A 26,059-nucleotide genomic window follows, 5' to 3' on the forward strand; every position below is an offset into this window, starting at 1 on the left:
ATCTGTCATGTGAATTCAGGTGCCTGTTCTCTTATCTGTCCTCTGAATTCTTAGCCATCTACATTCGAATCTTATTTTCTGAATTCCAGAATCTGGAATCTAATCCGTTCTCTGAATTCTGCCATTTGCAATCTGAACTTCCTCTAAATGCCGCCATCTGGAATCTAATCTGTCACATGGATTCAGCCATCAAGTAATCCATCATCTGAATTCCAGCCATCTACAATCAAATCTTTTCTTCTGAATTCCAGAATCTCTGTTCTTTGAGTTCTGCCATTTGCAACCAAAACTTCCTCTAAATGCCGCCATCTGTAATCTAATCTGTCACATGGATTCAGCCATCAGTAATCTGTCATCTGAATTCAGGTGCCTGTTCTCTCATCTGTCCTCTGAATTCTTAGCCACCTACATTCGAATCTTATTTTCTGAATTCCAGAATCTGGAATCTAATCCGTTCTTTGAACTCTGCCCTTTGCAATCTGAACTTTTTCTATATGCCGCCATCTGTAATCTGATCTGTTATTTGAATTCAACCCTCTGAAATTTAATCGGTCCTCTTGAATTCCTCCCTCTCTCTCCAGCGAAGGTTTCCCAGCTTGGGCTGCTTTTAATCCATTTTTTCCTAAAGGAATTTCTGCCTCCAAACTGCTACAAAAGATCAACCGGGTGGCATCGTGTCATAGCCAGGTAGGATCAAAGTCACCTTACCAAAAGGTAAGCAAAGAAGCCACCAAGGGAAAAAAGAGAATCTGAGAGTCACCAGAGAAGGCCGGGCCTTGAAGGGAGATTCTAGGGAAAACATCCTAAGAATCCACCAAGAATTTCTTCATTCTGTCTGCAGCAACAACAAAGCACCACTCAAAACATCCAGTTTCAACATGTCGAAGCAAGAGTCAAAAACGGTGCAAAAACTCGCCCGGTTCCATTTTTGGGTTTTTTTTTTTGCAATGGTTCTCCTTGCTACCCGTGCTAGGAAAAAAAAGACTTTCTACATCCTTGGTTCCTCAACACTTAGCAACTTTTAAGATACGTGGACTTCAACTCCCACAATTCACACACACACACACACACACACACAATCCTCAGTTTACAAGTTTGTTTAGTGACCGTTCAAAGTTACAATAACACTGACAAATGTGAGTTGTGACGGTTTTTCAGAGTTATGACCTTTGCTGTCTCCCCATGATCATGTGATGAAAATTCAGACACTATGTGTGTGTGTGTGTGTAGACAGATAGATATGCATACACAAACACACACACACACACACACACCCCGCATGCATGTATACACAGGTAGGCCTCATGACCATAGTTGAGCCCAAAATTTATTGTCAAGTGAGACATTTGTGAAATGAGTTTACATTTTACGAGCTTTCTTGCCACAGATGTTAAGTGAATTCCTGAAGTTGTCAAGTTAGTAACACATTTGTTAAGTGAATATATATATATATATATAGTGTTATTTTATCTATCACTATCTACATACCTACCTACCTACCCATCTATCCATCCATCCGTCCATCCTATCTATCAATCATCTCTGACTGTCTATCTATCCATCATATCTCTCTGTATGTATGTATGTATGTATGTATGGTATTCAGCTTTGTTCGGGTATTTTCCCACATCATTATAGTTGTGCTTTTAAAGTTGTAGCAACGTTTCGGCAGAATATTCGAACACAATACAGAAGACTGAGGATGGCAGATGAGATTCTGCTGAAACGTTGCTACAACTTTAAAAGCACAACTATAATGACGTGGGAAAATACCCGAACAAAGCTGAATACCATACATATAAGTACCCGCGAAAACTTCAGAATGAATGAATGAATGAATGAATATATATATATATATAATCTATCTATGCATCAACTCTATATATACCTCTCTCATCTATCTACCCATCCATCCATCCTTCCACTCTATATATACCTCTATCATCTCTGTCTCTCTATCATCTAACTTTGTAACTATCCATCTATCTATCATCTCTATATATCCCTCTTATCATCTATATATCAATCTTCTCTGTCTCTCTCTCTCTCTCTGTGTGTGTCACTTTCTCTTTCTCTTTCTGTCTCTCTTAGTAAAAATCCAATTTAAAATTTCTCTGATGCTTTCATTTAAATGCTTCCTTCAGTGGGGGCTTCCCACAGCCCCCTAGTTAGTATCTACAGGGTATTACGGCCCGATGTCCAACATCAACCGGGCCTTCTTTTTCCTGCCAGCTCCCACCGGTATTTCCTTAGGGCAGGTCGAGTTCCTCTTTTTAGGGATCATGTTTAGAGCATTCTGACTTCTGCTCTAAAGGGCTGATCTTCTCAAAGCCACATGAGATCATGCTGGACTCTGGACTCCCGACAGATACTCAGCTGGGGAAAGTCAAACTTTCTACTGAGAAAGTTTCTCTCAAAGTTTTCAAACTCAGGAAGCTCAAACTGCCCAAGGAGTTGCTGATCCAGTTCGACAGAGGAACGATGGAGCCTGTCATCTGCACCTCTGCAACTGCCCGGTTTGGTTCTGCAACCCAACAGGACAGACACAGACTTCAAGGGATAATTAGGACTGCAGAAAAAACAATTACTACCCACCTGCCTTCCATGGAGGACCTGTATACTGCATACCTGTATACCTCTCCCCCCCGCCCCCACTCCCTCCAAGAACGGAGCTGGAAAATAAAGAGTGATCGATCGGTAGGAAAATGGGGGAGGAATTTTCCTGCAGACTTTTTTTGGAGGATTTTTTGCTAGGGTCTCTGCGGCTTCTGCTGCTTTCCTTGCATGCAGCCAAAAGTCTCTCCCTCTCTCTGCCCCTGAGAACGGAGCTGGGGACGGTATCCTGCGTTCCCAAATAAAGAACGATCGATTGGTAGGAAAACAGGGTGAGGAATTTTCCTGCAGAGGTTTTTTTTTTGGGGGAGGGGGATTTTCCCAGGGTTTCTGGTCCGCGGGTTTTAAAACGATGAGTTTGGTGGTCCCTGAGGTCCAAAAAGGTTGGCGACTCCTGCTCTCAAAGGTATTTCTATATGAAGACCTTTACGAATGATGTTGAATGGTTTTCAAGTGAATAACGCACGGAATTACGAATGACTTCCACAGTACTTTTCTTTGAATTGTATTTTGTGAGCCTCCGGGAACCGCTGAGCGAGTGGGCAGCACAGGAACATTGGAAGAAATGAATTAAATCATCCAATTAGCCTTTTTAAGTGCTCACAAATTCCCTGGTTGCTGTTGTTGTTTTCGATAAAAGAACAGAATTACCTCTTGGGAAAAATGGTTTAAATTAAGCTTCCTGTCTTATTTGCCAAATAATAAACATCAGAAGACTCAAGACAGGTGAGATTAAAACAGTATTTCTCAATCTTGGGGGTGCTTTCAGGATGGGTGGACTTCAACTCCCAGAATTCCCCAGCCAACATGGCCAGCTGGGGGAATTCTGGGAACTGAACGCCCATCTAAAAGTTAGCCAAGATAAAGAAAAATTCAACAAAAGGCTTAGGGTTCATTTAATGACCTTTTTTTGAAGTTGCAACAGTGCTGTAAAGAGTGACATGCAACCCATGAAGCATCCCTGGAGGGAGGGCACGCGATCAAAATTGAAACGCTTGGCAACTGGCATGTACTTATGACCGTTGCAGTGTTTCGGGGTCGACGTGAATTAGTTTTGCAACTTTCTGACAACCTAAGGGAAGCCAGAGTTGCTTAATGACCGTGGGATTCACATAACAACCACGGTGATTTGTTAAAACAACCGTAGGAAAAAAAAGAGTCATAAAAGTTTGGCACAACTCCTTGCTTAACAACGAGGGTTCTGGCCCCGATTCTGTGGTCGTAAGTCGAAGACTACCTATACTGAGACTCAGCCAGCTGCTCTTTGAGGGAGATGGGCGGTTTAGAAAGTGGATGGATAGATGGATGGATGGATGGATAGTTAGGGATGGAGAGAGACAGAGATAGAGAGATAAAGAGATGGAGAGGGAGAGTGAAGAGAAGAGAGAGAGAGAGAGAGAGAGATGGATGGGGAGAGATATAGAGAAAGAGATGGAAAGGGAGAGGAAGGGATGGAGAGATAGATGGAGAGATGGAGAGAGAGAGATGAAAAGAAATGAAGAGATGGAAAGGGAGAGGGAGAGTGATGATGGATGGATGGATGGATGGATGGATGGATGGATGGATACAGATGAAAGAGTCGGGATTGGCATTATCCTTTGGAACAAAAATATTTAGTCCTCACAAACATAATGACAGCCTTGATTTCTCTTTAAGCCATGGTTTAACCATCATTTGTCAAAGAAGGCTAGGTCCACCCTATGCCACAGACCCTGGATGACCAACTTAGAGTTACCTGAAGGTAAAATGGGTGGCCTATACAAGGAAGGAAGGAAGGAAGGAAGGAAGGAAGGAAGGAAGGAAGGAAAAAAAGAAAGGAAAAAAAGAAAGGAAAAAAAAAGAAAGGAAGAAAAGAAAGGCTGGATTCACACACAGAGACCTGAACCAACAAGAACCAGGTGAAGGTTGAAGGCAACAACAGGTGAATCCGAACAGTGTCAACCAACAGAAGACGTCCGTCAACATCGGGAGCCGCAGCTCTTGTGTGGAGCCCTTGCTGGGTGGGCCTGGGAGGCAGAGGGTGTGTGTGTGTGTGTGTGTGTGTGTGTGTGTGTGTGTGTGTGTGTCCAGATCCAAAGCTGCCTTTGGCTCGTGATCCCATACCCCTCTCTCAGACCCGCTCTTAACTTATACAATAAAATAGAATACAATAGAATAACAGAGTTGGAAAGGACCTTGGAGGTCTTCTAGTCCAACCCCCAGCTTAGGCAGGAAACCCACAACCAGTGATGGCTAACCTGCGTGCCAAAAGTGTGTGCGCACACATGCGTGCCTGCCCTCCTAATGCAATGCACACGGGATTCCTCCCGCCCCGCCCCCTGCGCATGCATGTAGTTTCAGTCCCACAGCAGCACCAAGCAGCTTTAGTACAGAACAGTTGAGCTAAGCCACGCCCAGGCTCCTTGCTGTCTCCTCCTTGCTCACACAGCAAATACTGCTTCAGTTTCCAAACAGCCCTCAACTCTCTCACACACGGACAGGACGCTAGCCAGATGAATATCGATGGATCCTGGTCGGCAGAGGCAGAATTTTCCCCCTTATTTTCCTCTCCAGACACTAAGCCCGATCACACATAGTTTCTCTGTCTCTCTTTCTCATTCTCACTCTTTCTCTCTCTCACTCATTCACTCTTTCTCTCTTTCCCTCTCTTTCTCACTCTCACTCTCTCACTCATTCACACTTTCTCTTACTTTCTCTCTTTCTCCCTCTCTCTTTCTCTCCCTCTCTTTCTCTCCCTCTCTCTCACACACACACATATATATAAATAAAAGTAATAAGCTAAGAATAGAGAATTAATACCAACGTAATGACTATGGCTGAAAACTTCAATTGTTATTGCACAAGATATCTGTACCCAGACGACACACTGTTTAATGGATGATGGATTGTTTGTATTAAAAAGAAAAGATTTTTTTTTTAAAAGAAAGTAAAGGCCTGTCACGCCACAAACTGTGCCACGCTGCCCAGCCACACCGGCTAAGCCAAGGTTCGCCCCCACCCGACTTGCTTGACTCTTTGCCAAGCAAATTGGAGAACAAAGGCTCCCCCCACCCCCGTAGCCAACCAAAGCTTTGCACCGATAGTGCAAAACAAACACGGCAAAGTGTGAAGCTGCGAAAAGTGTGCTGCTCCCACACACACACACAAAAAGCTGCCCATGCAGCAAACCAGCCACGGAGACACACACACACACAAAAAAAACCCCGACCCAGCGGAGCTTTTCTTGGGACGACTTCAGATTATAGATGAACAGAGTTGGAAGGGACCTTGTAGGTCATCTAGTCCAACCCCCACCCCCCTCACCCAAGCAGGAGTCCCTACACCATTTCTGACAAATGGCAGTCCAATCTCTTCGTTCCGGTTCCAAATCATTCCAGAGAGGATGGTGCCCGAGTGAACTAGGCAACAACGCAAAAAAAGTCAATATCCATGTGTTTCTTGGCCAGCGTCTCTTAATGACGTGTACGTGTGTGTGTGTGTGTGTGTGTGTCCATGCACACGCCTTCCACTCAGTGTGAAGACTGCACGGCAGGCTGGGGAATTCTGGGAGCTGGAAGTCCGTGCATTTTAACGTTGCCAATCATTGCAAAATGTAAGGTCTAGCGTCCGAATTTTGATCGCGTGACCATGGAGAGGCTGAAAGGGCCGTTAAGCGTGAGAAATGGCACCCTGTCTCCTTTTTTCAGTGTGGTCGTAACTTTGAACAGTCACTAAACAGACGGCTGTTAAGTTTTCAAGAAAAGGTTGGATAACCATTTGTCTGAAATGACGCAGGGTTTCTTGCCTGAGCAAGGGGTCGGGCTAGAAGACCTCCAGCGTCCCTTCCAACTCTAATATTCCATTCCATTCCATTCCATTCCATACCATTCTATTCCATATTCTATTCTATTCTATTGTATTATTCTATTCTATTATTCCATTGCATTGCAATTCTATTCCATTATCCTATTCCTATTCCTATTCCATTCCTTTATTCTATTGTATTATTCTATTCTATATTCTATTCTTTTCTATATTCTATTGTATATTCTATTCATTAATCTATTCTACATTCTTTTATTTTCTATTCTATTATTCTATTCTAAATCTTTTCTATATTCTATTCTATATTCCATTCTATTATTCTATTCTACATTTTTATTTTCTATTCTATTCTTCTATTCTAACTCTTTTCTTTTCTATATTCTATTCTATTATTCTGTTCTACATTCTTTTATTTTCTATACTATTCTATTCTATATTCTATTCTACATTCTTTTATTTTCCATTCTATTATTCTATTCTATTATCCTATTCATATTCCATTGTATTCTATTCCTCTATTCTATTCTATTCTATTCTTCTATATTCTTTTCTTTTCTGTATTCTATTCTATATCCTATTCTATTATTCTATTCTACATTCTTTTATTTTCCATTCTATTATTCTATTCTATTATTCTATTCTCTTATCCTATTCATATGCTATTCTATTCTATTCTATTCTAAATCTTTTCTTTTCTATATTATTCCATTCTATTATCCTATTCATAACCCACTGTATTCTATTCCTTTATTCTATTCTATTCTATTCTATTCTATCCTCTTCCGGACTGCCTGTAATCCCGTTTCTACTCCTCCTTCGGCGATTCTCAAAGCGTTTCTCCCCATCCCTCCCTCCACCCTGCCTGCTTGCCTGCCTGCCTGCCCTCCATCTGGACGGCCCGTGTGACAAGGCCCTGAATGAGCCCACAGACCCCGGTCCAGTTGGCTGCCATATGACGCACGGATTGCGGCCGCAGGAGAAAGGAAAGCTTGCAACCCGTGGCCCATCAATGCCTCCCTTGTCTCCCCAGCGCTGCGACTCTGCGCCGATATCCTGCCCAGCTGATGGGCAGAGCAGCAGCGCCCGTCCACTCAGCCTGAGGAAAGGGGGGGGGGCTCCGTTTCCCACCCACCCCCACAAAGGCCAGACCCTCTGACCAAGTTATCCCACCTCTCTGGCTTCCAGCTTAAATTATAAATATATAAATATAAATATACAGTCGTAAATGGAGGACTGGCTATGTGTGTATGTGTATGTATGTATGTATGTATGTATGTATGTGTGTGTGTGTTTTCTTAAGTTTTCACGGGTATTTATATGTATGGTATTCAGCTTTGTTCAGGTATTTTCCCACATCGTTATAGTTATGCTTTTAAAGTTGTAGCTACAACTTTAAAAGCACAACTATAATAACGTGGGAAAATACCCGAACAAAGCTGAATACCAGATAGATAGATAGATAGATAGATAGATAGATAGATAGATAACAGATATATACATGATATATAAGATAGATATAGATAGATAGATAGATAAAAGATATATACATGATATATAAGATAGATAGATAGATAGATAGATACCGTAGAGATAGATAGATAGATAGATAGATAGATAGATAGATAGATACATGATATATGATAAGATAGATAGATAGATGATATAAATTATTGTGATTGATAGATATATAATTGTGATAGATATAATTGTGATAATATAAAATTGTGATAGATAGATAGATAGATAGATAGATAGATAACAGATATATACATGATATATAAGATAGATATAGATAGATAGATAGATAAAAGATATATACATGATATATAAGATAGATAGATAGATAGATAGATAGATAGATAGATAGATAGATACCGTAGAGATAGATAGATAGATAGATAGATAGATAGATAGATACATGATATATGATAAGATAGATAGATAGATGATATAAATTATTGTGATTGATAGATATATAATTGTGATAGATATAATTGTGATAATATAAAATTGTGATAGATAGATAGATAGATAGATAGATAGATAGATAGATATAGATACCGTAGATAGATATAGATATACACACACAAACACACACACACACACACAGAGCCAGTAGTCCTCCATTTACAACGACAATTGGAGCCCCAAGTTTACATTTCTCACTTCTTTGGAAGTGAGTCATGTGCGAAGGAGGGAGTCTTGGTCCCCATGTTAGGGCTTTCCTGGCCGTAAAGCGAATCCCTGCCGCTCTCGAATCCATGACGCGGCCGTTAAGTGAATCCCTCTGTATATTTCCTCCCTTGTTCCCTCGTTGACTTTGAGGGTCGGGAGGTCACTAAAAAAAAAAGAGGCTTCTAGGAGCCCTGACAACCATCATCAACGTGGTCTAGAATTCCCCAGCCAGCTTTGCGGACTTCAACTTCCAGAATTCCTCAGCCAGCTTGGCGGACTTCAACTCCCAGAATTCCCCAGCCAGCTTGGCTCTCTTCTCCTATCCCACAGGTGGGTTTTTTTTTTCCAGCTTTGAAACTCCACCCCTACCCCACCCCAACACGGAAAGACACAGAGGGAGGGGAACCCCAGAGGTCATCAACTCCACCGCCCTCCCCTGCAAACTGCTCGGGGCCGCCTCTGTGTCCCGGTCCCATCCACCCTTGGGGAGGGCGGAAGAAAGCTGCCCAGGAGGGAAGTAAGAGGCCCGGCTCAGCAGGTTCCCCAAAAGATGCAAATCAAATTTCCTGGCAGGATTCCCCCCCCCTGCCCCCCCGCGCCCCCCCCCCAAGATCCAGCCAGCCAAGTGATCCTCCTACCAGGAAAGGGGGGGGGGAGGAAGAAAAGGGGGGGGGCTTGTAAGCCTGGGAATTGCCAGGCCTGCCCCACTGACCAAGGCAAACTCCTCTTTTCTCCAGGGTTCCTCAATAGGGACTAGCCGCTTGGATGGGACCCTCCCCCTCCCCCCACTTTAGAGAAAAGGCGGAAGGGGAGAAAGAGGAGGAGGGGAAGGGTCGATCCTCCCCCTCCCCACGATCCCTTCTAGCTAACCTTTTTCAACCCACACACACACCCCAATAGATCAAGGCTTCACCCCAAAAGTACTCTCAAAAGGGGGGGGGAGGGAAACGGGAGGGGGAATACTCCGACGTTACTCACCGTTCTGCCTCCGCTTTGCGACCCGACGGGAGCAGCGGGCTGTCGTGTGTGTGTGTGTGTGTTGGGGGTGGGTGGGGGAAGCTCCGCTTGGCTGGGTTTATTCCATGCAACGGGGATCTCGACCGGCGGGGGGGGGGGGGCAGGGGTTGGAGGTTGGGGCGACCCCCGGATCTGGGAGCCGCGATCGACGATCGAGGAGATCCCCCCAAAGGGCTGGAAGTGTGGGTAAGGGGGGGGCGGATCGGCCAAAAGGGGCGCCCCGAGGCGGGGCAGGGACGGGAGGGGGGGCGGAGAAGAAGAAAAAAGGAAACAATGTAGCCGCCGCGGCCGCCGCGAACGTTCCAATTTCGAACGTTTGCCGGCTTTCGGTTTGGAACGTTGGCGCCGCCAAGGTTCCGAGCGGCTCTTCGCGGGAGGCGGCGGCGGCGGCGGCGGGATCCGGGCCGAGGGAGTCGCTCTTCGCGGGCAGCGAGGCGGTCGCTTTTTTTTTTCTCTTCCCGTCTCTCTCTCTCTCTCTTTCTCTCTTCCGACCCAGCCCCGCCGCTCGGGATCTCGCCGGGCCTGCTGCTCGCTGGCTTCCAGGGAACCCGAGCAGCCCGCCCGCAGCTCTACGGCGCCTGCGCGCGGCCGAAGCTCGGCCCGACCTCGCTGGGCTGCCCTGCCTTCCTCTCCCCCTCGCCCCACACGCCCGCCCGCCCGCCTTTCTCTCCGTCCCCGCCCAGCGGCGGCCACACGGCGGGGAGCTTGGGCGGAGGGAGGGCGCCCCTTTGGTGAGAGAGCGCTTTGCGCCACAGCCGCCTCGCTGTCTCTCTCTCTCAATCTCTCAATCTCTCTCTCTGTGTCTTTCTCTCCATATTTCTCTTTCTCTCAATCCCTCTTTCAATATTTCTCTCAACCTCACTTTTCCCTCAATCTTTCTCTCTCTCAATCTCTCTTTTTCTCAATATTTCTCTGTGTGTGTGTGTCTTTTTCCTCAATATTTCTCTCTCTCTCAATTTCTCTTTTTCTCAATATTTCTCCCTCTGTGTGTGTATCTTTTTCCTCAATATTTCTGTCTCTCTCAACCTCACTTTTCCCTCAATCTTTCTCTCTCTCAATCTCTCTTTTTCTCAATGTTTCTCTCTCTGTGTGTGTCTTTTTCCTCAATATTTCTCTCTCTCTCAATTTCTCTTTTTCTCAATATTTCTCTCTCTGTGTGTGTCTTTTTCCTCATTTCTCTCTCTCAACCTCACTTTTTTCTCAATCTCTCTCTCTTTCTCTCTTTTTCTCAATATTTCTTTCTCTGTGTGTCTTTTTCCTCAATATTTCTCTCTCACTCAATCTCACTTTCTCAATCTCTCTCATTCTCTCTTTTTCTCAATGTCTCTTTTTTCTCAATATTTCTCTCTCAATTTCTCAATATTTCTCTCTCTCAATCTCTCTTTCTCTCATTATTTCTCTCTCAATCTCACTTTCTCAATCTCTCTTTCAATATTTCTCTTTCTCTCAATCTCTTCTCAATCTCTCTCTGTCAATCTCTCTTTTTCTCAATATTTCTCTTTCTCTCAATCTCTCTCTCTCTTCCTCCTCCTCCAGATTGGCTTGTTCTCACGGGGTAGGGGCGACAAATGTCCAGGAGGTAGTCCTCAACTTACAATAGTCTGTTGAGTGACCGTTTGAAATTATAACGGCACTGAAAACAAGTGACTTACTGGCTGGGGAATTCTGGGAGTTGAAGCCCAGCCGTTTTAAAAGTTGCCAGAATCTTTAAAAAAGGCAAAAAACCACCCATCTAAATTAGACTCATCAAAAACAGCACCGCTAGGTATTTCCTTTGGAAGCCTGTGGCTTTTCTTGTGGTGCAGCAGGTGTGTTTACTCATTTTAGGAAAGAAAAAAAAAGAGCCGTCAAAGATAAAAGACTTTGTTTCAAAACTCTGGGTCTCTTCCTGTGCCCCATGTTTTGCAAGAGAAACGCTTAAGCGGCTGAACTACGTTCACACAGCTAAGAAACCAGCTTGCTAGCCAAATAAGAGACAGGCAGATCCCGACATTAAGTGCCCGAAGATGGAGTGTATGTGTGTGTGTTGTTTGTGCGTTTTCTTGTGTGGGCAAGACAGTGCAACTGGTCTAGAGTTTGTCCCCATTCTGTCTTTTTAAAAAATCAATATAACCTACTTTTCCCCCCTTAGACTGATGCAAAATTAATCAGGGCATCCGTGGTCCTAAGTCAACTTGGATTTATTTGTGGAGCACAACTAAGAATGCCACATAAATTAATCATGGTGATAAATATTTCATTTGGCAGTGACAAATGGGAGAGCTGGATTCACTTAAAGTGACTATTGGGAAAACTAAACAATTCCCCTTTTTGAATCGGAAGAAAAGTGATTCCACAGCACCTCCTACAGCGACAATCACAACTCAGCGGCGTTTTGGGCAACCAGATCCTGAAGATGAAACTCAAAGACTTTGGCCACCTCGTGTGAATGAAGGACTCACTGGAGAAGAGCTGAATGCCGGGGACGATGGAGGGCAATAGAAGAAGAAGAAGAAGAAGAAGAAGGAGGAGGAGGAGGAGGAGGAGGAGGAGGAAAGAAGACAGCAGAGAAGGAGGCGGCTGGAAGCAGTCGGCCTGAACAGACTCCGGAGGATGGTAGAGGACAGGAAGGCCTGGAGGAACGTTGTCCATGGGGTCACAATGGCTTGGACTTCACAACTTCGCAACTAACCACAACAAAAAAGGCTGCGCTGTTGTGTCCAATATTGGGTGTGTGTGTGTGTGGCAGGATCCCTACACAACCGCTAACATACACTGGAATTGTCCATGCTCAGAATTACTTCTGCCTCAGAACGAATAGAATACAATAGAATACAATAGAATAGAATAGAATAGAATAGAATAGAATAGAATAGAATAGAATAGAACAGAATATGGAATGGAATAGAATAGAATAGAATAGAATAGAATAGAATAGAATAGAATAGAATAGAATAGAATATGGAACAGAACAGAATAGAGTAGAGTAGAGTAAAGTAGAATAGAATAGAATAAAATAGAATTGTTTATTGGCCAAGTGTGATTGGACACAGAAGGAATTTGTCTTGGTGCAAATGCTCTCAGTGGACATAAAAGAAAAGATACATTCGTCAAGAGTCAAGAATCATCAGGTACAACACTTAATGATAGTCATAGGTTACAATAAGGATAGAATAGAATAGAAAATAGAATAGAATAGAAAATGGAATGGAATAGAATAGAATAGAATAGAATTCTTTATTGGCCAAGTGTGGTTGGACACACAAGGAATTTGTCTTGGTGCAAATGCTCTCAGTGGACATAAAAGAAAAGATAAATTCGTCAAGAGTCAAGAATTATCAGGTGCAACACTTAATGACAGTCATAGGGTACAATAAGCAATCAAATCATGCTAGGAAACAGTCAAAATAAATCGTTACGATACAAGGATGTTGAGACTCTGGAAAACGTGCAGAGAAGAGCAACCAGGATGATGAGGGGACTGGAGGCTAAAACATACGAGGAACAGTTACAGGAACTGGGCCTGGCTAGTCTCACGAAGAGAAGGATCGGGGGAGACAGGATAGCGGTCTTCCAATATTTGAGGGGCCAGGGTTACGTCTTCATGAATTTGGAGAGCAAAATGGACATTGCCAACAGACGCCTTGCCCATCAGTATGCTTAGGAGGTTGCTGACTTTTTAAACCCGCGTTATCTTGTTTTCTTGGTAAAATACATGGGAAAATTGCATGGGAGGCAAACCCACCTAGTCGAACCACTGAAATTACAGTGAGTTTCCAGCAAAAACATAGTCAATTGTAGTTCCATGACCAGGGCGGTAGTGCAAACAGCCATAAATGCCAGTTTCCCCAAAATGCAGTCCTGAAACTGGGGTGGGATCTTACTTTGAAACTCCAAATCTGGGTCATAAGTCTCTTTTTTTCAGGACCCGTCGTAATTTGGGTACTCCCTGTATATAATTTCTTCGTTGTTGTTTCTTCCCGAAACTTAAATCACCAAGCAGAGTAGCCTGCAATGTCTCTGGCCAACCAGACGGTGGTGCTGTGGATCTAATCTGACAAACCCTCAGATCTGCCTGTTGGTCTTTCCAGGTACTTGGTGTTAAAGAGGGAAGTGATAACAATGCCACCCTTATTTCGAAAGGCGAGAGCTGAAACGTGAGAAGAGACAGACGTGCCCATTAAGAGCCGGCATTGTGTAACTCCTCATTCATTAGGCTGTTCTGGAGAAAAATAAATAGGGGAGAAAGAGTCCCACGGAGAAAGGAAGAAGCACAATTGAACAAGGGGCTGGACTAGAAGACCTCCGAGGTCCCTTCCAGATTTATTCTGATTGTTTTTACCAGTTGGCACTCTCGGCAGGCTGGCAGAGGTGTCAAAGAAGAGAAGGCAGAGCTTGGTCTGGGTTTGTCATTGCCTGACCTCTTTCGATAGCACAAGGGAGAATGAGACGTGTGTAAGAAACTAAACTAGCTCGATATTTGTGCTTCGCTATGAAACTATGTGGCTGGGCTTACTTTTTGGGGAGGAAAATAAGGGCGGGGGGAATTGTGCCTCTGCCTACCAGCATCCATCGATATTCATTTGGCTAGCGTCCTGTGAGAGAGTTGAGGGCTGTTTGGAAACAGAAAGAGTATTTGCTGTGTGAGCGAGGAGGAGACAGCAAGGAGCCTGGGTGTGGCTTAGCTCAACTGTTCTGTACTAAAGCTGCTTGGTGCTGTGAAACTGAAACCCCTCTCCTCTGCTTGTGTTTTACCTTTGGAAGAGATTTCAGGCGGGGAGGGGGAGTAAAACTTAGCATCAGAGTGTGTTAATAGCAATAGCAGTAGCACTTAGACTTATATACCGCTTTACAGTGCTTTACAGCCCTCTCTAAGTGGTTTACAGAGCCAGCGTATTGCCTCCAACCATCAGGGTCCTCATTTTATCCACCTTGGAAGGATAGAAGGCTGAGTCAACCTTGAGCCTGGTGGGATTTGAACTGCCAAATTGTAGGCAGCTGGCTGCAGAAGTAGCTTGCAGTACTGCACTCTAACTACTGCGCCACAGAGGCTCCTAATAATAATATAGGAAATACTAAATGCTCTGATGGTCATTTTGAAAAATCCTTTCTTAGTGAGCACCTAGAAGCCAAGAGGAACATATGTGCCAAATTTCAAGTTTGTAGGCTTTACGGTTCTGGAGATTTTGTGATGATGCATGAGTGGGATTTTGGTTTTTATATATAATATAATAAATATCATATCATATGATAACATGGCTTAGCTTAACTGGTGTGTGTGTGTGTATGTGTGTAAAATATTCTGAGTTCTGGTAGTTCTGGTTGCTTCTGCTTCTTGTCCTAGTACTTGCTACCATGTTGCAAGAGCTGCATGGGTATTGTATACATGCATCATGATTTATATTATTGTACATAAATAAACACCTTTCTTCTATAAATGAATCCTGCTGAATTATTTACTTGTGTGCTGGTTGGATTGCTGCACACTCTAACAACATGAGGGCCCTCCAAGCATGAGAGCGCCTCGCGAGCAGACAAAAAAAAAAACGTGTTGTAGACTTTTCTTTGGAAGCTGCGTCGGGTTGAATTGTTTCTCAGACTTCAAAGCAAGATGCCTCGAGCGCAAGGCTCTCCAAACCTGGCCACTTGTGGACTTCATCTCCCAGAATTCCCCAGCCAGCAGGGTCGACAGCATTGCTGGAAGGGGGACAGCATTCTGGGGCTCGAAGTCGGACCAGTCTTTCAAGTTGCCAAATTGGGAGCAGCCTCTCTTGAGCTCCCAGGATGCTTCTGGGCCCTTCTAAGCAGGACGACCAATACAACGTTGAGATGGGAGAATTGGAAGGTGCAATCCAGCCCATCTGGATTACACACACACACACACACACACACACACACACACTTTTTGTTGATAGTTGCAAAGTCACGTCCGACCCATCACGACCTCATGGACAATGTTCCTCCAGGCCTTTCTGTCCTCTACCATCTTCCGGAGTCCATTTAAGCTCACGCCGACTGCTTCCGTGACCCCCTCCAGCCACCTCATTTTCTGCCGTCTCCTTCTTCTTCTATTTATTGCCTTCCATCGTTCCCAGCATTCGGCTCTTCTCCCGGGAGTCCTTCCTTCCTTCCTTCTCATGAGGTGGCCAAAGTCTTTGAGTTTCATCTTCAGGCTCCGGCCTTCTCAAGAGCAGTCGGGGCGGATCTCCTCTAGGACTGACCGGTTGGATGGCCTTGCAGTCCAAGGAGTCTTCTCCAGCCCCAGAGTTCAAAGGCCTCCATTCTTTTGGCGCTCAGCCTTCGTTATGGTCCAACTTTCACAGCCATACCTCGCCACTGGGAAAACCATCGCCTTGACTCTACGCCTTTTGGTTGGCAGGGGGATGTCTCTGCCTTTTAGGATCCTGCCTAGATTGGCCACACACACCTTAGTCTGCCTTAAAGAGAAGCGTTGACCTTTCCCCTTCCTCCTTAAAGACCTTCTCTCTTGACTTCCTATCATCTCTCTCTCTCTCTCTCTCTCTCTCTCTCTCTCTCTCTCTTGCCAATAAACTCATGAACCTTTTAAATCCTCGTGAACCTATCAAGTTTTCTTTTCTTTTTTTCCTTTGGTTGGCTGCCAGGCAGTTATATAAGACGGGATCTACCGCTTAACTAATAATAACAGGGCTGCCATATTTACTTGGACCAAGGCCAGGATCATTACTCAACCAGCCCTTCAGTTTCTCTCTCTCTCTCTCTGTGTGTGTGTGTGTGTGTGTGTGTGTGTGTGTGCACGCACACGTGCGCCCTTTCGTGCTTCCGTGCAAAGTTCCACACACCTTAGAAGCCTTGGCAGTGGAAAGGAAAGTAATAGCAAGTTGGCTAATCGGATTGCTTCAGACCTGTCAGGCCAAAGGATACCGGAGAATGTTTTTTTCTCAGAAGTTTGGAAATGAAAGAAGGCAGGAATAAGAAACAACGGGTGGAAACTAATACAGGAGAGGTTCAATTAAGGAATGAAGGAGAAACTTCTTGACAGGGAGGACAATTAATCAGTGACAATTAATCAGAAGACAACGAATTATTCAGCTTGGCTCCAGAAGTTGTGAATACTTCATCACTGGAGGTTTTTCAAAAGAGACTGGACAGCCATTTGTCTGGAATGATACAGGTTCCCCTGCTTGAGCAAGGGGCTGGACTAGAAGACCTCCAAGGTCCCTTCCCACTCTATTCTTATCAGGAAGGAAGGAAGGAAAGAAGGAGGGAGGGAGGGAAGGAAGGAAGGAAGAAGAGAAGGAAGGAAGGAAAAAGGGAAGTGAAGAGGAAGGGAGGAAGGAAGGCGGGAAGGAAGGAAGGAAGACTGAGTCAACATTGAGCCAGTGAGAATTGAACTGCCAAACTGCTGGTAGCCGGCAGTCAGCAGAAGTAGTCTGAAATAGTACATTCTAACCACTGCGTCATCTTGGTAGTCCAGGTTTGAGACCTGAGGTCCACACAACAGGGTGAGCTCCTGTTCTTTGCTCCAGCTCCTGCCTACCTAGCAGTTCGAAAGCATGAAAATGCGAGTAGATCAATAGGTACCACTTCAGTGGGAAAGTAACAGCATTCCGTGTGCCTTTAGCATACAGCCATACCAACCACATGACCGTAGCAAATGATGCTGGCTCCTTTGGCCAAGAATCAGAGACAAGTACCATGCCCCCTGGAGTCGGACACAACTGGAATGGAGAGATCTTTATTATTATTATTATTATTATTATTATTATTATTATTATTATTATCATCAACTTTGGGTAGGCGCATACCATGCTTTTCCTCAGGTAGACTGTACAAAAATATGCTGAAAAGATTGAGATTCTTTGGACAGGTGGGTGGGCAATTTGCCCTCTTTGCAATTAGTCCGTCTTATCAGGAAAACGCTGTTTCACTTGGACATGCTCGCATCTCTCATGCCTGAGGCTGAGCCCGTAGAGAGGGGTCATGTTTACCGTCACCCCGTCAGGCACGCTGAACTGAAGGTCTTGTAGCAAAGTGGCCAAGAAAAGGAAGACTTCCCGTCGAGCGATGGGCTCTCCAATGCATCGCCGTTTCCCCAGACCGAAGAGCAGGACTTTCTCCCGTTCATCCACGTTGATTTCTTTCCCGCTGGCAGTGAGAAAACGCTCGGGAACAAAGGCAGAGGGGTCTTTCCAAAGATTCCTGCAAAGAGGGTGCACGGAAGGAAGAGGGGAGGCCAGCACAGAGGTGAGTATTCAGCCGGTTCTGACCGGTTCTACAGAACCGGTAGCGGAAATTTTGAGTCGTTCGGAGAACTGGCAAATCCCACCTCTGACTGGCCCTGCCAACCCCATCTATTCTCTCTGCAGGAAAATCCCCCACCCCGTTTTTCCTACCGATCGATCGTTCTTTATTTGGGATCGCAGGATCCCGTCTCCAGCTCCATTCTCGGGGGGTGGGGGGAGGAAGGAAAGGAGAGAGAGACTTTTGGCTTCGTGCAAGGAAAGCAGCAGAAGCAGCAGAAGTCTTTCTTTCTCTCCCCCAAACTCCGCCAGGAATGAGCCTTTGTGACACTTGTCATGCCGCAACAGCCTCTTGGAGCAGGAGGGTCCCAAAGACTCATTTCTGGCAGAGTTTGGGGGAGAGAAAGAAAGACTTTGGCTGCTTTCCTTGCGTGCAGCCAAAAGAAGAAAGAAGCATCCCGGTGGCCAGGCCAGGCGCATGGGGTGAGTGGGGCAAGTTCTCCCCCTCCACCCTTTTCCCCCCTCCCCTCACTACCTCGTGTTGTTTGCAATGCAAGCGGCACAAGCCTTGTGTTCCCGCGGGCCTTGTGTTCCTGTGCAGCCTGGATGAATTGCTTGGGGGAGGCGACATTTCTCTGCGGACCACCAAAATTTTCTCTGCGGCCCACCGGTGGTCCCCGGCCCACTGGTTGGTGACCATTGGACTAGGTGCCCTCCGAAGTCCCTTCCAACACTGTTATTCCATGAGAACTCACTACTTACTCATCGTGGTTGACTTGCCACTGGTTGATAAAGATGCAGAGGTCCTTAGGAACGAAGTAGCCCTTGAAAATGGTATCTCTCGTGGTGCTGAAAAAGAAAACAAGAAGATATACCCAGTAAATTTATTTTTCAAAGCCAACGAAGAGTCTGCCTGGCTTGGGGGGTGGGGGGTGGGGGGGAGAAGATGGCTGCTGGGTTGTTTTCTTACAGATGTTTCACCGCCCAACTAGATAACATCATCACTCCTGTAGAAGGGAGTGAGAATTGCAGAGTGGAGGAGGTGGGAGGACTGGAAGATCCTGGATGCTTTTGATACCCTCTGCGCTTGGTTGTTTTCTTGCAGACCTTTCATGACCACATTAAGTAATATCATCAGTGCTAGACGAAAGTAGGGTTTGCAGACTGAAGGAGGAGGAGACAGGAAGAGGAGAAGGACGGCGGGGTCCTGGATGGTCACTGAGCTTGGTTCTTTTCTTGCAAGTGCTTCCTGACCCAACTAGGTAACAACGTCAGTGCTACCAGTAGGAGGGAATGGGGTTTGTGGAGTGAAAGAGAAGGGAGCGGGAGGAGGATGGAAGGAGGAGGAGAAAGACTGGTGCTCTCTGAGCTTGGCGGTTTTCTTGCAGACGTTTCATGACCCAAACTAGGTAACAACATCAGTGCTAGAAGGGAGAGGGATTTGGGAGGAGGAGGAGGAGGAGGAGGAGGAGGAGGAGGAGGAGGCGGAGGAAGATGACTGTGGGGTCCTTGGTGCTCTCTGAGCTTGGTGTTTTTCTTGTAGACATTTCATGACCCAAACTAGGTAACAACATCAGTGCTAGAAGGAAGAGGGATTTGGGAGGAAGAGGAGGGGGAGGAGGAGGGAGGAGGAGGAGGAGGAGGAGGACAACTGTGGGGTCCTTGGTGCTCTCTGAGCTTGGTGGTTTTCTTGTATAACTGTCAGCACCATCTATCAGAGCACTGATGATATAACCTAGTGGGGTAAGGAAACGTCTGTGAGAAAACAGCCAAGTTTGGAGACCACCAAGGAGATACGCACACACATACCCCTCTATGGCTCTGATCCTTTTCTCGTAGAGATGAGCTCAGGGATGATTTTTTTTGGCCAGCCCCCACCCAGATCTGACCTATATTCACCGGGACCCGTTCTGTTCAATTTTGGGGGAAGACAGGAATAAACCATCCTTGGTCTTCCTCCCTCTTTGCACCCCTTTCCCCCCACCCCCCAACCTTCTGCTAGAAGGCTGAACCTTCGGCACCAAGTCGCGAGAATCTATGAACGGTTGAGATTCACGGCGGACTTTGAGGGACCAGGACCGGGTTGGGGGGCTGGTTTGGGGGCTCCTCGATGTCTCTTTGGAATTGGGGACCTTACCAGTGGGGGAGGGTGAACGGCATGAAGGTAGAGTGCCTGAACACTTCCAGGATGAACGCTTCCGTGTAAGGGAGCAGGGATCGATCGGACAATCGCGGCTTCCGTTCTCTGCCGATGGTGACGTCTGGAAGGCAGGGAGGAAAGCCGGGGTAGGTGGGCTGCTGGGCGGTTGGCAGGGGTTCGGAAGAGCCCCTAGCTAAGATTCTGCACACCCCCAAATCCCACTCCTGCCCACACCTCCCCTCCCGGAAGTCCCCAGGTGGCCCATTTTGGGTGCAGGGAAGTGCAGGGCCTGCACAGAGGCTCATCTAAAAACGGATGTTTGGGAAGGCTGGAAATAGGCCCGTTTCCAGCTTCCAGAAAGCCTCCGGAGCCCTGGGAGGCCGTTTTTGCCCTCCCGGAGGATCGAAAAAGCCTCCACTGCCATGCAGGAGGCTGACTAGGCCACACCCACCCACCCTAGCCACGCCCACCCAGCTACCTTGTTGAAGCCCGCCCCTGGGGGAAACATCCAAGGCCTCCTTTCTTCCCCGAGAAGACCTGATTCCCTAAGGCTGTAGAGGGCATAGGGAGTGACCTTGAAGGTTGGGATGAAGTGCCATTTGCTAAAGCAAGGATCAGATAAGAGGGGATTGAGCCTGGGCCAAGAGTCACAATTAGAGAAAACCTCCTAGATAAAACCTACACACACACAAAAAAAATGGTGTCTTAGCTTGGCCTACATTGTAGGGCTGACAGAAGTTGTGTGTCTATATGACTTAAGTAGTAATGGGGTTGTTTTCAGGGGTGGGATTCTACCGGTTCGCACCGACTTGTTAGAACCGGTTGTTAACATTCTAAGCAGTTCGGAGAACTGGGTTGTTAGAAGAAATTACTGGGCTAATCCTGTAAGGAAGGCAGGAAGGAAACATTCTGGTGTTGCTTACAGAAACTGCCTCTCTGTTAACCCTTATTACATTCTTGGCAGGACTAGACTTCCTGTCTCAGGAGCATCTCTGGAGTTTTTTTTCCCCTCCTTTGCTGGTACTTTGCTTGTGTGGAGTGACCATTCCAAGTTACAGCAGCACTGAAAAAAGTGACTTATGACCCTTTTTCACACTTACGACTGTTGCAGCATCCCCACAGTCACGAGAGGCCCGGCGAGGAGATACGCATGCCTCGATGTGAGTGATATTGAATTGGCCACGCCCAGCCAGTCACATGAGCACCAAGCCACGCCCACCAGCTAAGCCACGCCCACAGAACCGGTTGTTAAAAAATTTGAATCCCAACCCCTGGTTGTTTCGGTTCCCCTTCAAAGACTGGGTGTAAATTTGCAAACCCAGACTCATTATTTTGTTCCACGAAGAGTCCGCTGGAGTTGTGGGAATAATACATTCAAATAATAGCGCTTAGCGCTTAGACTTATATCCTGCTTCGCAGTGCTTTACAATCCTCTCTAAATTCTTTAGAGAGTCAGCATATTTTCCCTCAACAATCTGGGTCCTCATTTGACCCACCTCGGAAGGATGGAAGGCTGAGTCAACCTTGCTAAATAAAATAAATAAATAAATGCATAAGGAAAAAATAAATAAATAACTGCTGGTTCCCCATCAGTTATCTTGGCAGAGAAGGAAAAGAACTCACCTATTTCTTCCTGGATCTTTTTTTGAATTTCGGGATAAGCGATGAGGTACATAAGACACCAGGACAAGCCGGTGGACACTGTGCTGAAACCTGTAAAACACACACACACACACACACACACACACACACACACATAAAGAAGACATGGCAGGACTAAAATAACTCCATCTCGCCTTCTGAACTTCCATGGGATCTCACCTGGATGGGCTTTTGCCAGATGCTTCCACAAATTCTTTTGCTCGGGGACAGGAGAGTGAAATTGCTCAAGGTCCATCTGACCCAGAACAAGGCAAGGAATGCTTGCAATTAAGGATTCTGCTGGATCACACTCAGAGGTGGTATTCAGCCGGTTCTGACCGGTTCTAAAGAACTGGTAGCAGAAAATCTGAATGGTTTGGAGAATCGGCCAATCCCACCTCTGACTGGCCCCGCCAACCTCATCTCTTCTCCGCCTCCCATTGAGTCCCAGCTGATCGGCTGGGTCTCCTTTGGTTGCCCTACCCAGGAGAACGGAGCTGGAAAGCAGGTTAGTGGGGGGGAGGGAAGGGGGATTTTGCAGTGTCCTTCCCCTGCCATGCCCTCCAAGCCACACCCACCAAGCCGCACCCACAGAACTGGTAGTAAAAGAAATCAAATTCCACCACTATCTCATAATAACCATTCAGAAGCCAGGGGAAAAAAGAAGGGGCTGTGGGAATGGCCTTGGGAGGCAGGAGGAAGAGATTGGATAAGTGGTATGTGAAAGGTATCTCAGCCCATAGAAGGAGACTCGGAGTAATAAGCATTTCAGAAAGGTCCTTCCTTAGTTTTCCAGAGAGGAAAAAGAAAGTGGAGGGAGGATAGATATACAGGTAGTCCTTGACTTACGACCGACAATGAGCCCAACGTTCCTGTGGCTAAGAGAGATAGTTAAGTGAGTTTTTCTCCCCTTTTAGATCTTTCTTGCCACAGTTTTAAGCGAGTAAGTGCAGCACATGGCACTGGGACACCGCAACGGTCCTAAATATGAATCAATTGCCAAGTGCCTGAATTTTGGTCATATGACCATGGGGATGTTGCAATGGTCATAAGTGTGAAAAACAGCCCTAAGTCATTTTTTTCCAGAAACTTAGGTTACTAAATGAACGGTTGTAAGTCAAGGAAATACCTGTACTTCTCCACCAGGGTTCGCTTTTGACCCTTAGACCCTCAGGTGAAGACCTTACCTGCCCCAAAAATATCATTGACCAGGTTCACAATTTTTCCAGCGGGGAGCTGAATTTTTGCTTTGGTGTCTGCTTTCTGTTTTTGGCTTTCCTCAATCAGAGAATCGGTGATATCGCGGATGTGATCCTGAAAGAAAAAGATCCAGGAAAGTTGCGTTGACTTTACAATAATACCAGATAAGAGGCAACTTCAAGAACTGTCGGCCTGTTTTGGGTAGGAAGTCCGGCTTGAGGGAAATGGAAGACAACAACCGTTTTCGTAGAGTCCCACTGGTGTTCCATCAGATTTAAGCCATATTTTGTATTAGGAAAATAGCAAACAGCAAATAAGTTTAATGATAACGGTGTGTGTGTGTGTGTGTGTGTGTGTGTGTGTGTATGTGTGTGTGAAGTTGTCAAATGCCAGAAATGTCAGAATTTGTAGACCCAGAAGAGTAAAAATATCAGGTTGTAGGAAGCCCCCACCCCGAAGAATGAAATATTTTGGGAAATATTAAAAAGGTAGGATAAAATATTTCCCCTAAATGAGAAATGGGGGGAAAAATTTAAGGGAGGTGCAAACCAGTCCCAGTTTCTCTGCCCCCAAGCAGAAACTGAGGAGGCCAGCTTTGGAGAAATGCAGATTTGGTAATCCATTCAGAAAGAGCGAGCCAGACAGAGACAGACAGATAAGCAACAAAACAAAAGTTGACCAAATTATCTCAGGCAAACACCTAGCATTTGCATTTTCCCTTATGCCTATAGAGCCAGACATGACCCTTACATGACCCCATAAGAATTTCAACTCCATTTTGTCAGTTATCCCAATCAGACGGGGTTGGTGGTTCTGCTTCATCACTAAGGGCAACTTTTTCTTTCCAATCAGCCTCCATCCTCCATTTTATTCCCAGGGCCTACCTCCCGGCTTGGACCTGGACCTGGATATTTCTTCCAACCATTTCTTACCTTCCTGAAGCTCTCATAATGCTCTTGAACGTTCTTCTGCAGGAAGCGAGTAAACTGCCGGTTGTAGTTCTTAAACTTTTTCATTTTGCTGTTGGGAAGGTACTGAAGAACAGGGATGAAGGTGGCTAGACTTCCGGAGCCTGTGGATTCCACAAACTGTTCGCTGTTGATCACAATGGTGAGCAGTTCTTCGTCGTCATAGTCGTAACGCCGGCCGAAACACATGGCCAAAACTACGTTGGCCACGGCGATCGTCAAGTACAGATAGGGGTCCAGACGGTTCTTTGCAAGCATGACCTCCTGGAGCTTCGCCATCAGATGGTGGGCCTCCTCGTAGACGTGGTCTTCCAAGAGGCAGGTGGAGGAAGAGGTGAGGCTGGGTGAAGAAGCGAAGGTTTTCAGGGCGTGCTGAGCCAACTTCCGACGGGCAACCCACACCGGTCCAGAATCGGTGCTGAAAGAGAGGCTCTGCCCATCGGCCACGTGGCGGAAGGTGTGAAGATCAGGGCGTCCCTTGAAGTCTTCTCCATGTCTCACCAGAGCTTCCTTGATGGTCTCCAGCCCACTCAGCACCAAGATGGGCTTCGTCCCCAGGTGGATCATCATGACATCACCGTAGGTCTTGCTCATCTGAGTCAAGCTGAGGTGGACGTCGGTGCCCACCTCCAGCAGGTTGCCGATCAAGGGGTAGCCCCGTGGTCCAGGGATTCTTTTTAGGCCCTGGGGGATCTGCTTCCGGAAGGTCTGGAGGACAAGGAAGAGCAGGCAGAAAACAGCCAGGCCGATCAGGACCTCAGTAACCGAAACGGAGGCCGGGAGCCACATGGCAAAGCTGGATTAAGGGCCGCCGTCAAAACTCTACTGAAATCAGAGGGGAGATAGGACGAGGCGGTAGAATTAGGAAGGCAAAATCAGTAGAGGGAATCCTGGAGTTACGACCCTAATTGGGCTCATTTAGACCATTGTTAAGCAAGGCAATTGTTAAGTGAGTCCTGCCCAATTTTATGGCTTTTTTTTTTGGCCACAGATGTTAAGTGAATCACTGCAATTGTTAAATAAATCACACAATTGTTCACCAAACTGGCTTCCCTTGTTGACTTTACTTTTTCCTTCCTTCCTTCCTTCCTTCTTTCCTTCCTTTCTTCCTCCTTCCCTCCCTCCCTCATTTTTCCTTCCTCCCTCTCTCTCCCTCCCTCCACCTCCCTCCCTCATTTCCTTCCTTCCTTCATTTCTTCCTTCCTTCATTTCTTCCTTCCTTTCTCCCTCCCTCCTTCCCTCCACCTCCCTCCCTCCTTCATGTTTCCTTCCTTCTTTCCTTCCATCCTTCTTCCCTCCCACCCATCCATCCTCCCTCCCTCCCTCCTTCCCTCCCTCCCTCATTTCCTTCCTTCCTTCCTTCCTTCCTTCCTTCCTTCCTTCCTTCCTCCCTCCCCATCCTTCCCCTCCCACCTCCCTCCCTCCTTCATGTTTCCTTCCTTCCTTCCTTCATTTCTTCCTTCCTTTCTCCCTCCCTCCTTTCCCTCCACTTCCCTCCCTCCTTCATGCTTCCTTCCTTCTTCTTTCCTTCAATCCTTCTTCCCTCCCTCCCTCATTTCCTTCCTTCATTTCTTCCTTCCTTCCTCCCTCCCCCTCCCTCCCTCCACCTCCCTCCCTCCTTCATGTTTCCTTCCTTCTTTCCTTCCATCTTTCTTCCCTCCCTCCCACCCTTGTTTCCTCCCTCCCTCCTTCCTTCATTTCCTTCCTTCCTTCATTTCTTCCTTCCTTCCTTCCTCCCTCCTTCCCATCATAAATACCTGATAAAATTAGGAATAACAAGAACTAGGGATGAGGCCAACAAAGTCTACAAGTAAAAGTTCTCATCCAGATGTCTTTCCCTCTTTCTCTTATCATCTGCTGGATGCCTTATGCGAAGGTTTTTCTGCCCTCTCCTATCTGGGAAATGATTATTTAACCCACGAACCAGCTGGAGGAAATCCAAGGAAAATATCCCAGCCCGTGTCCCTGGTCCAAAACCAGGTAATAAATAATGTGCTTCTTGATTACCAAAGATCGTCCCAGACTTTGCTGATAAGGAAGGAGGAGGCTGGAGTTCTCTTTTGCGTTCAAACCATTGTTTAAGCCTGGCTTATTTAATAAAGTCCAGCTGGCTGGGTTTGCACAATACTTTAATCCGTAAGCCCTGATCCGGAGCCAAAATCAAACAAATACATTTAATAAGTCCATAAATAAAACAAAACAAGGCCCAAGATGGTTCACGGTGCTTTGGGAACTTGTCAACTCTTCAAAAGGTAGACCATGCTAGGGTAACCAAATCACGCTAACTAATACTTATTTTT

The 26,059-nt window shown here is 46.1% G+C and overlaps 2 protein-coding genes across 3 annotated transcripts in view; both read right to left on the reverse strand.

Moving 5' to 3' along the window:
• The window catches only part of CSK (C-terminal Src kinase), a 44,117-nt gene extending 33,898 nt beyond the window's left edge, over positions 1 to 10,219 (reverse strand). Inside the window, exon 1 of the mRNA XM_087941529.1 lies at positions 9,571 to 10,219. The gene's annotated coding sequence lies outside the window, so the exon portion shown is untranslated. The remainder of the gene's footprint in view (positions 1 to 9,570) is intronic.
• Positions 10,220 to 17,289: 7,070 nt separating this feature from the next.
• On the reverse strand, positions 17,290 to 25,739 carry LOC113442289 (cytochrome P450 1A5-like). 2 transcript variants are annotated; one of them, XM_026709773.2, is made up of 7 exons: positions 25,517 to 25,739; positions 23,724 to 24,584; positions 22,779 to 22,905; positions 21,574 to 21,663; positions 19,948 to 20,071; positions 18,573 to 18,659; positions 17,290 to 17,769 (listed from the first exon to the last, which is right to left on the reverse strand). In XM_026709773.2, the coding sequence occupies exons 2-7, from the start codon at positions 24,546 to 24,548 to the stop codon at positions 17,466 to 17,468; spliced, it is 1,557 nt and encodes a 518-aa protein (XP_026565558.2). In that variant the 5' UTR covers positions 24,549 to 24,584; positions 25,517 to 25,739; the 3' UTR covers positions 17,290 to 17,465. The 2 variants fall into 2 exon arrangements, with proteins under 2 accessions (XP_026565558.2, XP_026565559.2); XM_026709774.2 differs by having other exon boundaries at positions 23,724 to 24,581; positions 25,517 to 25,672.
• Positions 25,740 to 26,059: the final 320 nt, after the last annotated feature.

This window comes from Pseudonaja textilis, chromosome 13 (genome assembly GCF_049901715.1).
Source record: "Pseudonaja textilis isolate UNSWEBS1 chromosome 13, rPseTex1.2, whole genome shotgun sequence".
NCBI lineage: Eukaryota > Metazoa > Chordata > Lepidosauria > Squamata > Elapidae > Pseudonaja > Pseudonaja textilis.